Source organism: Pelmatolapia mariae, linkage group LG18, assembly GCF_036321145.2.
Source record: "Pelmatolapia mariae isolate MD_Pm_ZW linkage group LG18, Pm_UMD_F_2, whole genome shotgun sequence".
NCBI lineage: Eukaryota > Metazoa > Chordata > Actinopteri > Cichliformes > Cichlidae > Pelmatolapia > Pelmatolapia mariae.
This window is the reverse complement of record NC_086243.1, coordinates 21,179,624-21,192,855: the sequence shown is the minus strand read 5'-3', so window position 1 is coordinate 21,192,855 and position 13,232 is coordinate 21,179,624. Positions and strand designations below refer to the sequence as shown.

At 39.5% G+C, this 13,232-nt stretch overlaps 1 protein-coding gene across 6 annotated transcripts in view; it reads left to right on the top strand.

The window, feature by feature from the left end:
* Nucleotides 1-1,075: 1,075 nt before the first annotated feature.
* Nucleotides 1,076-13,232, top strand: part of LOC134616250 (pituitary adenylate cyclase-activating polypeptide type I receptor-like) — a 33,774-nt gene continuing 21,617 nt past the window's right edge. For 4 of the 6 annotated variants that reach the window (XM_063460976.1, XM_063460977.1, XM_063460972.1 and 1 more), the window contains exons 1-3: nucleotides 1,076-1,434; nucleotides 4,357-4,524; nucleotides 10,602-10,695. In XM_063460976.1, coding sequence (XP_063317046.1) covers nucleotides 4,435-4,524; nucleotides 10,602-10,695 — 184 coding nt within the window. In that variant the 5' untranslated portion in view covers nucleotides 1,076-1,434; nucleotides 4,357-4,434. The remainder of the gene's footprint in view (nucleotides 1,435-4,356; nucleotides 4,525-10,601; nucleotides 10,696-13,232) is intronic. The other 2 variants (XM_063460973.1, XM_063460978.1) reach the window with 2 other exon arrangements.

The window sequence follows — 13,232 nt, the reverse complement described above, 5'->3', positions numbered from 1 at the left end:
AATATATTGTGGGATACACTGCAAATAAAACACCATCAGCATGCAACGCAGTGTGCGTGGGTCCTTATTCTTGTCACACTTATGTAATATGATTGTGTATCCTTTTTATCTCTTAGTAATTCTTGATTATGTCTTTTTTTTGTCTTTATTGCTGAGTGTCTGGTTTTGCTCATTTTGTATCTTTTTATCTGTTCACTTTGCTTTTCAATATTGATGTTTTATGATGTTGCTTTGTATCCAATTTCACTTGTTTTGCATCTGCAGGTTTTATTTCTCTTTGCCTTTGTTGGTACAGGTTTGTGGTTGTTTTTCATTCTGTAGTTTTGTCTCAATTGTACTTTTGCTCTTCCTTCTACTCATTTTATTTTATGATCGTGTAACCACAATATACTGACACTTTGCACGTTTTGAATGTAATTTTGTGCGGGGGTCATCTTATCTTAAGTATTGGTCATCTTGTTGCATGTCTTTGTAGCCTTTTAACTTGTTTCCCAAATCAGAAACTGCTTCTTCTTGGCCTTTTGAGTAATTCATTCGTCTGGCTTCTCTCTCATGTGTGGATCCCAACAAAGAAACTCAACTGGAGATTTAATTAAAGCAGCTTAATATTGATACCTAAGCTTTGTTTAGCTGCTGGTAAAAGGTCGCGTGGTTGACTGGAGGCGTTGCTTTCAGTTCATTGGTTCCCTGCTGCGATTTCTTGTGTGTGCTGTCTGTGGTCCTGAAAGTAAACAGCATCGCCAGCGGGCCACAGTGGCCTCTGCGGGCCACGCCTTTTGGAGTCCAATTGACAGTCTTAACTCGACCAGCATGCAATTTGGGCTTTCTAAGTAGCACATGCAGGAATTCAGATGTTAAAGTTCTGACTAAATGTGAGTCACGCACATCACGCTGCCCACAAATTGCGCACAGCAGGGGACCGGACCCTGTACCTTCTGGAGCGTCTGAAAGGCGCAGGCGCAAATGTCAGAGTTTTATGAGTAGTTTCTTTTTGGAAACAAAGTCCCCCGCACGCACGCGACGCAAAGACGTGAGGAGGATGTTTTTTCTTCCACCACGTCCCAGACTTTGAAAATCTGTCTCCTCCCCGCGCTGCATCGATGCACTTGTAGGCTAAACAGCTGTCTCACTTTGCTTTCTGCGTGTCTGACGAGGCGAGAACCCCGAAGGTACTGACACCTTCATCATCATCATCCTCCTCCTCTTCCACCTCGTCGTGGTGCCGCAGCAGCCAAAGCGGTGAGTGCGTCCTGCAGCAGCAGCAGCAACAACAGCAGCAGTAACGGCACCTGTCTATTTTTTCCCAGGACAGGCTTTTTTTTCTTTTTTTTTCTTTTTTAACTGTCTTAGGAGTGAAAACAAGGTAGAAACACAGAACCGTAAATGCCGATGGCTCCATGTGCAGACATTTGCGCCGGTGAAAATTAGGCATCGGTAAGTTGCTTTGACTTGTTTTCCGGGGCGAACGCAGCGCGCTCTCACTTACATCTGTGGCTTTCGATGTGAGTGGTGAATTAAGGAGGCATTCAGCTGAAGCCTGCAGGTCTTTAAAACGCTGTGTGTGTGTCTGTTTTATTGAAAAATGGGAAGCAGTGAATTCGTTTCGAGTGAACGTGCCGTGAAAAGGGGATGGCTGACGGTTTTTTTCCTGCTACATGTGCAAGCGAAGGTCACACACATGCCTGATGTGTTAAAGATGTGCGAATGTGGGAATAAAGGGAAAAGACAGGGCAAAAAAATCGCCCCTTCTGTGCGGTTTAGCGAAGGAGAAAGCAACTGTCACTTACGGTGTCTTGTATAGACTGATTTCTTCTCCCTGTAGATATGATAGAAATCAACTGACGTTTTGCGAGCTGTGATTTAAATGACAGGAAAAGAGGCTTCATCCGCGGTATGTGGGCCATGTGACCTCTGTGCTTCAGCAAAGGAACATTCATTGAATGTATGTGGAGGTTTTGAATTGCGGTACACGTTCACGGCATTGGAAGTGGGTTGATTGGACGCGGTTTTCTCGGTCCTGCCGGGATCGCTTTGGATTGGAAATGATTTATTGATGCAACACAATGTTCTGGGGAATTCAACGCACACACACGGAAAGAGGGAACTGTTCTGTAAAATTCCCTTTGCAGTGAATATAAATCTTTAAGGAATCTGCGCTGGGTCTCAGATTTTCTCTCTTGTTTTTGTCGTGCATCTGCTTATAGACACAAACACACACACAGAGAGTCTTTTGGTTGATTGGCATCTTAGTGAGTGGATGTGTTTCCCAGTGTTTTCTTTTCAGCTTTTGTTGACATCCGTGCCAAACAGATGTGAGTAAAAACTGTTATAGCTTCGTCTTCTGCTTCATGCAGTGAATAAACCTGAATAGTCCCATGGCTGCAAACCTTCCAATATTTCCTGGTGACTCAGTACTGAGCGAAGCAGACTCTCTTGGCGTTCTCGCCCTCAGGATAGTTCTGCCCGTCTGTTGTTTTCTGCACCAGAGCTTTCTCAGGACCAGAGACATTGATTTGCTCTACATAAGGCTGTTTTTAACTTCATTTGAAGCCCAGAGCAGCATGACTGCTTTTGGGTTAAATAGATGGAGTGTGGGAAAAAAGAGCGGACCAATCATGCCAGTCCCCGTACCTATCTGCCCCTCTCTGGTTTTATTTGTGCATTTCGGTTTGATTGCTCACCCTGAAAGTTTGCTTTCAGCTCTGTTGGACATATGTCTTCCTCCTCTGTATCTCTGGATTTTTCCTCTGAGCACACTCTGTCCTGTTACTTGATAAAGCATCCGAGAGATGCTTTAGAGGTAATTGGATTCAGTACAAGAAGGAGGGGATGCAGAGTGGAATTTGTTTCTATGTGTGCATGAATTATCTTTAGGAGAAGGTGTGCATGTTCTGCTGGTTCACTGGTTGTGTGCTTGTTATGTGTTTCTGGTGTTGCTGTGTTTTGTGTTAGCAGTGAATCATTGTGTTTTCAGGAGGCTGAGCGGATGAGTAAGACATGAAGTCAGGGAGGTTCGGGAGGGGGATGTTTTAAATTCTGACCCGAGGCACATGAATTTTATTATCTTAAAGGAAATTTAGAGGAATCTTCCAAATTTCTTGCCTTTTGGAAATCAATTTGTCTTCCACAAACCCATGTTCATGTTTTAATTTAGTGAATAGATGATGACATCTCTTTTTCTGTTGTTTATTTACTCAGTAAAATGTTGCCTCTGTGATTTAATCAAAGTGTGGGGTGCTTTAGAGACAAAATATCAAATTATGCACACCCACTGAAGGCCTGTGTTTGTTTATATGTGTGATGTCTCCTAGTATGAGAGTCAAGTTGTGCTCTGCAGTATAAATCAGGGTGTTTTTGCTTGTTTATATTCATGTTACACAGCTTAGGCAAACAACAAAATCCAACATTTGATGGAAATGTATAGAAATGCACTGAAGGGCTGCACCTGTTATTATTTGATATGAGTTGACAACTGATCTAAAATAACCTGCTGGTTAATTAACTACTTAAATTCATTGTTTTGATACACACACACACACACAAAAACCACATCTAATTGTTCTTTTTCTATTTTTAAGTGACAATATTATCTCTTTTCTTCAGGGTTACTAATTACCTAAAACAATACCTGATGACAGAATTGATTCTCATTGTGTCACACATGCACATTGTTAAGTAGGACTGTGTGAGGCCAGTGTAAGTGTGTCAGAAGGTATCAAAAGATGAAAGAAACACAGAGGAACAATAAAACACATACTTTAAAAGCAGAAGGGTAGGAAACATCCAAATTATTTCATAGAGTTGCTCCATAAAACATCCAAAGATTGCCTTGAATAAAGGTTAAAATGAAAGATGCCACAGTGTCCAAAAACTGTTGTGTAACTCTTATAAAATCAATTCAGTATGAATAAAGGCATCAGGAAGCATTTCAGTGTAATTTGGCTTAGACATTAGCATTAAATTAACCACTAATTATATTTATAGTACACAGTTCTTTCAGTCGTTAGAAGTGCACTGTGATTTAAAGTCTGTTGAATAAAGTCTTGAAAAAATTAAAAATAATATTTTTTTAAAAAAAAGATGACGTTACAGGTCATTCTGGCTTTGCGTCTCGTTTACACAGATTCATTCACTTCATCTGACATGAGCAGTGACGTCAGCACTTGAAATAAAGCAGAAACTCTTAAGAATGAACCATTTTAGTTGCCACAATTAGCAGCAGTAACATTATTAGGTTACACACGTGTATCTGCAAATTGCGATTCTTGTTATGACTCAGAAAAACTTAATGATGTTGTTGAGTGATGGTTGTTGTTTCTTCTTCTAGTGTTTTTTTCTCTGTGTGCTGTGTTTCAGAGCCCTTGATGAAGCACGGTGACGCTGTGGGGAGCATTTTTAGTGCATCCCTTTGAAAACACACAGGCACACACACACATGAAGATAGCGAGGAGCCTTTTGGATGCAAACACTTCCCAGGGGATGATGAGAGGCTTCCTGCTGACTGCAATCTTTCTGTTGCCCTTGGTGAGTAGCTTCTGGGCATTTATCTGTATGTTGTCCAGATTTGTGTGTGTTTGTTTGTGCGTTTGCTTGTGCGGGTGTTCAGGAGCATTGGAATGCATATATCCATCCATACGTGTATGTTTAGGTCTCTGTTATTACCCTCCTGTTCCTCAGCTTGAGCCTGGTTTATTTTTATATCCACACTTTTGCTGATGTGTTTGTGACAAGCAGTAGAAGGATGGAAATCACCCCCATGCACAGCACATCAGCATACGTTACAGATTCAGGATCAGCTCATCATTAAGGCAAGCACAAAAACAGATGGCCTGACTGACCAGAGAACTACCCATCCATCTGCCGTGACTCACTTTTCTGTGGTCTCATTGAAATGAAAAGCAGAATGGAAGAGTTGTGCAAGGTGTGTGGGAGGAATTATATTCAGAGAACTGATGCAGCACAGCAGCTCTTTCCTTGGCTAAACCACACAGATGTAGAAATTGCTTTTGGTTATTTGAAAGTTAATATCGTCCTTTTCGTGATGATGTTTCTTTTTGCCTTTGTAGCTGCTAGTAAAAATTTCGCAGCAGTGCCAGCTGATGATGGTGACTCAAATGAATTCATAAAGTGACCTGGCAGCCAGAAACATTGTGTCAACCTTGAAGTCACCACCCCCTGACATATGTGAAGTGCTTCTTCAGCTGACATCTTTGAACAGTGCCCATCTAAGGCTGACCTTTAGCGACTGATGTGGCAGATATGTCTGTGGTGATGTACTTATTATGTGTCCGATGGGTCTGTACAGTGGGCCAGTGGTCTGCGACGTCATATGGGAGTTATTATCTGTGTTGTGTGGTTCTGTGGGTGCTACTGAGTTATCTGGCTCTCGTAAAAATAGCCTCGAGGGGGGAAACTGAATTCTGCAGCCTCAGAATGGAGGCCATATCTGGATAGACATCTGTTTGAGAGAAGAAGAGTTACAGGGAGCAGAGATTAAAAAGCACGCTTAGAAATATACTGATGAGCCCTGTGTTTTTACGCAGCTTAGTCATGGGACCTGTCTTTTAAAATCAAATACAAAAATTTTGATGCTCATAGTTCTACCATCAAGTTTAAAAAATACTGATTTCACATTATATACTGATATTTCCACATTTAAAAAAAGAACTTGAAAAAGGTGCTAATCACAATATTAGCTGTCTTATTGTGGCCTCAAAACCCATCACAAAAGTCTTTACGGTACCAAGGTTTAACAATATCTGAAACTAATGTTAGCATGAATATTATCATTAAGAACCATTGACTCAATAACTGCTTAAAGCATGTTCTTTTGTATATTAGAGCTACGATGTATTAAAGTGGGTAGAAATTCTTGCTAATATTGTGGGTTTAGATCACAGCAAGCAACAGTATTGTATAAAAATGGCTCTGAAAATCCAGTGTAGGCTTGCTAAAGTTAGCAACTAGCTAGGGAAGTCAAATTAAAGCATTTAGCAGGTAACAGCATTACTGCCCCCAGAAGCTTTAAGACTCCAAAACAGAGCTAAAAGGAAAACTCACAATGCTGTCTGTCCCATGTTTAGTCAAAATACCACATGCAGGCTTGTTTTGTTTTGCCACACTGCAGGGTTGTAGTCAATTCAAACTGATGTAAATGGCAGACCTACAGTACAGTACCTTTGGAAGCTGTAATTAAAGAAGTACCGATACCAAGTAACAGAGTAAACCAAAAAGTTTTACTTCTATTCAGTTTTGTAACACAGAAAGATACTGCTAAAGCTATAGGATAAAAACACATCTCTGAATATTTTATTTCCCATGTACATTTATTTTCTCTCGCACAAAACTGCATAAACAACTTTACAGTCATTTTAATGCTTCAATTCTAAACAACTATGATACTGTATTTATGTATGTTTCCATGAATATTATGTATATTTGTAGGTTTTGCCTTTTTCTTAGCAATCTCTCATTTTAAATCATAAATGTAAATATTGGTCAAGCTATAAATCAAACAGTTAAATAAGATCCAAGATTCAAAGATTCAAGATTCAAAGTGTTTATTGCCATATGTACAAAGAAAAGCATTTGTCTGTGCAATGAAATTCTTTCTTTGCTGTCCACAGGCAGATGCCCGGTTAATATATGCAAATTGAAATATAACAGATAAAATACAAACAGTATAAATAAATAAAGACAAAATTTAAGTGTGAAATAGATATTAAGCTATGAGCTTAATATGCAAGATGACCTGCATATGTGCAAAAATTATTATTACTGTTAAAATAGGTCAGCTGTTCAAGAGACTGATAGCAGTGGGGAAGAAGTAGTTTTTGAGGTCCTCATCAATGTTCCCTCTAAGCTGCGCACGTGCGCAATTGCGCACTGCTGGCATGATTGGGCACAGAAAAAAAAATCTAACCTGAATTGAAATTAAAATTAATACTTTAACAATTCTGTTTTGCAGTGTTAGTCAGTAAGTGACTGGCTGCTCCCGTATGGGATTAGAACGATGCCACCTTATCCCATAGTCCAGCCAATAATGCGATTCACATTCGTATATATGCAGCTAATCAACATCGTTGACAGGCTACGACAGCGTCCTTATGTGCCGACACCGGTGTTTTAGCTAGCAAAGCGGCGTGGCTGATGTGGAGTGAAGCCACGTTAATGACAACGTGTACAACCATTGGAGATGTGAGCAGGACAGACGGAACAATTACGGAAAAAGTGTGGACTTTATACCAGTTTTTAAATTGTGTTGATAGGCCACGTAAAACCAGAGTTATGATAAAAAAATATATGCAGTGTTTGTTTTTTTCCTGAATACTGTCATTGTTTATATTTACTGCGGGAAGAAATGGTAAAAACGGCGTTTTATAAGGAAAACCCTCGAAAGCACTCTCCGCCTGTGAGCAAAAACAAAACCAAAACCCCCAGCCTTTCCTATTGGTGGAAAAAAGTACCATGTCGACCAATCAAAAAATGATATGGCAACATGACATTTAGTTGTTTAGCAAGGGGGAAGTTTTAGCAGTGACGGTGGTGTTTTGAGATGTGAGAGATCTGCGACGTTTAGAGCAAATCTTGTGTAGTTAGTGTGTAGTGTAGTCAATAGTTGTTGTGTGTGTCAGAACAATGAGGCGACTACTGAATGTTACAGGTGTTACAGGAGTGATACATCTCCTGTTGTCAGGCCTGCAGGTATCAGGCTGTTGTTCTCCCTTATCTCATAGCGGACAAAAATTATTTTTTGGAGTGGCACAAATAATTTGTGTGGCATCAAATTTGATGCAGAACAGCTGATTGTTCTGTCAACAGTTTGAAATGTTTATTTAAAAAAACGCCTTGACTGCATTTTTAGGTAAACAGCTGCATAAAACCTTGTTTTTTGCAAAACTCAGTTACTTTTTTTGAAGAAGTAACTATATAATTAATTGCCCAACATTGGTCATTATATACTGTATTTTGCAGACAGAGAGTTACAGGACTCTCTCCCAGACCACAGACTCATACTCATAATACAAGTCAGAGCTTTATAAAAAAAAAAAACATAAAATTAAAAAAAAGAAAGTTGTGTTTTTCAAAATTGGAGTTCAACTTATTTTTACTTCCAATAGTGTTAACATACTACACAGGTCATGAACAAGATTTTTTTTTAATTTTCATTGTAAGTGGGCTAAAGCAGTTAATTAAAAGTAGTCTAACATAAATGTAAATGCTGTAATTTGATTATTTTAATAAACCATGTAACTTGGATGGATTCGATGCTGGCGTGACCACAGTGCACACGTCTGCTGTTGCTCACAGTGGTCCAAGGGACCGCTCAGGGAGCTTGTGTGTTCGCTCAGACACATGAAAAATTAGAGGGAACATTGGTCCTCATGTGTCTTACACATAACTTAAGAGTTGTCTACCAGTCTGGACGTGATGGAGCCACTGGTTGCTAGGGAAAAATGTGTTTTCCCCGGCTGGTTAGCAGTGGTTCCTGGAGGTTGTTGACTCTTACTGGGTACAATCAGAGGTTAAAAATGTGCTGCTCAAAAAATGCCACAGTTGACTGTCATTTATTTTTTATGTTTCTCTACAAATACTCAGTAACTTACATATGGAACAACTTTTACTTTGAAAGCAAACAGTCTCCAAAATGTACATTTTTTGCCAGTACACTATCTCCGAGCTAAGTTTTACATTTCACATTTTTATTTCCATTTTTTAACAAAAGTGTCTGTAAATAGTAATCGGTAAATGTGTAAAAAATTAATATGGAAAACATTCTCATTTTAAAAAAGCACATTATACTGTATTTTGTTTGTTTGTTTGTTACAGTGTAGGCACTGCTTTATAATGAGCTTAAAAGCATTTTGATTAAACATCAGGTCACATATGTTGACCGTATTTCATATGATCTCTTTTACTAGATGTATAACTGTGATAAGACTATGTCAAAGCTTAGCAAGCTAACATTTTCAGGCACTTAAGTTAGCTTGCTGTCAATTGCAGCAGAAAGTTACTGACATCAACATCACACAGCACTAGACACCAAATGTATAAATTATTTCTGGTATCATGCACTCACATAAAAATGTCCTCAAGCATGAATGATAACAAAATAAACTCCTGTAGCATGAACTTGCAATGCTTTCATAAAGTATTAGATTTACTGAAGTTACTCTGCAGATAGAATCAGTAAACATCATTCTGAGTAATCATCACTGCCTGCAAACATTATGTTTACTACAGTCATAGCTACATCTTTGGATTATTTCATGCAGAAATACAATTTTAAAGCTTATTTGGGAACAGGAAACGGTTCATATACACACATGCACACATGCACAAAACAGGTGAGTAACTTGAAATGGAATGAACAGCACATTTCATACTGTCATCTTACAGGCCTGTCTGCATTCATGCCAAACAGATATTAGTCATCTGCATCCAATTATTTCTCATTTCTGAATCTTTGCCTACACTGTGTGCTGACTCCTGGCTGGTAACCTGCTGCTTAGCAACATGGATGCTTGCGATGGGTAAAGAGAGGTCTTCCTTTAAAACACTCCACTAGTTTTATTGAAGAATACCAAACGGTTGTGACAACATGAAGAAGTGGGGGGGGGGGGGGGGGGGGGGGTTTCTTGCTTATTTTTTGCCATCACAGAGAGGTGGTGAAATTATTTGCATTTAACAACTGTTGCCCTTTAAATGGTAACGTGCCAGAGAATGGATAGCTCTAATAATTTTTCACATTATTCCTGGAGTGTTTCAAAATTCTGCTCTTGTGCTGAAAGATAAAGGAAGGAAGTGAGTTCTAGGACATCTTTACAGTCAGCTGATGACCTATCTTATCTCAATACCGATGCCTGAAGTGAATTCATATCGAAGAGGAGGGAGATAGAGTGATGAGTCAGCCATGGCTCAGAGGGCTGGGATATATTACACCTATCATTTCACCATGAGAGCAGAATTGAAGCAAGAAAGCTAAAGGTGCAAAATAGAGATTGGCCTTAAGGGAGAGTGCGGGGGTACATCAACAGAGAAGTTGACAGACATACTGTAAGTCTACTGCCTGAGAGTAAATAGCTTTCCTTGTTTACTCCACTGTGGTGTCTTTTGTGTGCCTTTTTAATGGGCTTTGGTTTTAGTGGCTAGCAGAGGAAGGACCATAATTTTGGAACCACTGTCCCGATCCCTGGTTGTGTTAGAAGATTATTCCCAAATTTAGTTAGTAACTCTTAGGCAAAATGGATAAGAGACAAGAGGATGTTTTATTACAATGGATCTTATTATAACAGTCAAGCAACATCTCTTTGATCGGGTTAGAGGTGTGCTTGAGAATGCATATATCCAGCACAGGCATTCCAGTACATGTTTTTTATCCTGCCACCTCGCTAGCAGAAACCCAATTGCACCCGTATGAGAATAGCACAGGTCATTATCCTGATAATTCACAGTGAGCAAGTGGACGACATGGTCTTCTGCAGAGCACCCACACCAAAAGCAAACAAGCAAAAAGAGTATTTCTAGTCAAATGCATCTGATGTGGACTATATTTCCCGAGTCTCCCCACATCAGTGTGTGCGCTTGTGTGTTTTCTTTAGGTGGCTTCCGAGTCTGAGCACTGCGTAATAAAGCGTGAACATGATAAATGCATGGAGAGGATCGCAATGCACAAATCAGATGGAGAAGAATATGGTAAGTGAGGATGCGTCCCCAAGTGTGGGTATGCAATGTTTTCATATGCTGCTTTTCATATCTGTGCTCCTGTGATTACATGGTCTACGCCTTGGTCAGCTCCAAAAACACAGATCTGCGGATAAAAGTCATGAATAGCTTAATGGGATTTAATGGAATACAGGCTTGTTTTTATACTCAATGATCTGGCATTTTTCATGTTTGAAAAGGTCATACAGGGACATGTAAGGATGAAAGATGAATGGAGCTGTATTTCTGATTCACATTGCATTACCTCAAAAGGCCAGTCATATGGAGCAAAGAGAAAAATGTTTTCCTTGAGTTGCTTTTGTATTTTATCCACGTCACTTTTCAGAAAAAAAAAACACAGGAAACTTGTTATGTGGGCCCTGGAAACAATTATTTTCTTGGCTATGGATTGTGGTTTTCATTAGCGACTGCTACAGGTCTCCTGCTGCTTGAAATTTGGGCAGCAGACTGCAAATCCCAGACTGCACTGTGACTTACGGCTTTGGTGACAGTCACAGAGCCATGAAAAAAAAAAATAAACACAAAAGAAAATGTAAAAGATTTAGAGTGTAAGATAACAAATTTAAGGAGGAGAGGAGCTGTAAGGTCAGTTCGTTTTTCATCTGTAGATTTTAAAGGTCAGCCCTGTAGTCTCCCTGTGTGCTGCACAGCAAACTGCATTAGGTTCGTCTGTTTTTATCTGAGTGTTTTCGCTTTATCTTTGCACAATATGAGGTGGTAAAGTAGAGCTGTCATTTATAAGCAAATGTGAGCACAATTTCTCACACATAAATGATTAAAATGAGGCATTGTGTTATTGATTCCTTCAGTCCTCTTAAAGATTATCAGTTTGTTTATTTTTTCTTTCAATTTTTTTGTAGCACAAACAGTAGCACATATTGGCCAGCCTTGAACCTTCAACCGATCCCTGTCTCCTCCCACGCCTTTAAAAGAAGCCGTCCTGCTGCTTTCTGCTGACAGCAAATCATTTGTGAGGAAATAAAAATGCCGGGTTTGCAGAAATCCGACATGGAGGTTTGAGAAAAAGCGAAGAGAAAAATGAAAACAAGGAAACGACAAGTCAGATAAAGCATAGGGAAGCTGTTATGATGAGGCTTTTTTTCTGATTGATAAAAATCTAAACAAACTGATAAAAAATTAACTGACATCAACAAAAACAGTCTCCAGTTTCTCAATTAAGATGATTTGCTGATTTCAGTTGATTCCAAATAGGTTATCTGTGGATGTTGGACTGTGCAGATTTTGATAACACTTCTATGGCCTTTAGGAGGTCAAATTGGGCATCTTTAGTTTATCACACTTTTATTTGTTATATTGTATGGATTGGGCATTCTGTTATTACTTTATTCCCTCATTGCTCTGCAACACAAACAGTTTGTTTATTTTTGTTTTTAACTTTCAGTTTTTAGACCGCAGTAGCACATAATAGCCAGCCTTGACACTTTAACTGATCCTCCCCTCGCTGTAAAAGAAGCCGTCCTGATGTTTTCTGCTGACAGTAAATCATTTGTGAGGAAATAAAACTGCCTGGTTTGCAGAAATCCGACATTTCTTTCATTACAAATTAATTATCTGTGGATGTTGCACTGCAAATGTTTGACAATACTGCCGTGGCCTTTGGGAAGTCAAACCAGTTGATCGAATCTGCTTCAGAAAATGAAATTATACCAGTCTTATGAATCCAGCCATGTGTTTTTGTACAAATGTATTTTATATTTACGTGGACAGTACAGAATGTGTGACGTGTGATTTTCATATGCTGAATTTTTGAAGCCCGGCAAATAGTCAGCATACTGTGAGATTTTGCGTGAGATAGGGACAGGGAGCTTTATTAAGCCAGTTACCTCTGTAGCTCAGTGCAGCTCATTTGGCTCAGATTTGCCCTTTAAAAGGTAATTGGCTTTGTGTCCGGCTCACCAGACAGAACCAAAACAGATTAGAGAGCCAAGCAGAGTAGAGAAAGCACTGCAAACACACTGGACACATGCACAAACACACATATGCACATGAACAGATAACCCCCAGTCACAAAGACACTCAAAGTGCACACAAATCAGACTTCTGCCTGCCTCTGCAGCACTATAAACCGCCCGAGCATAAACTAGAAAAAAGGGGGAACGATTGAGAAGCGATGGGAGCCGAGAGAAAGACAGACAGAAATTAAAACTGTGAAACCAACACACACCAACAAAAATGTTGAGCATCAGTCAAGCATTGAGACAGATGAATAGCAGAAGATCAAAACAAAGCAGAAACCAGTAAATGGAAATGAGCTAAGAAATTGTCTGCTTCCAGCTTGATTCAACTGGGACACCAGGGGAATTAACTGTATCACATTAAACCTGCAAAAAACCTTAAGAGTTGCTCCTTTATAAGGTACAGCTTGCAAAAACTTATACTTAACCATTCACCATTTTCCTGCAAAAAGAAAATATAGTTGTGAAAAAGGCAAACAAACCAGGGAGGGCATCACACTGTCACCCTTTCCCATTGCTCTATTCACATTT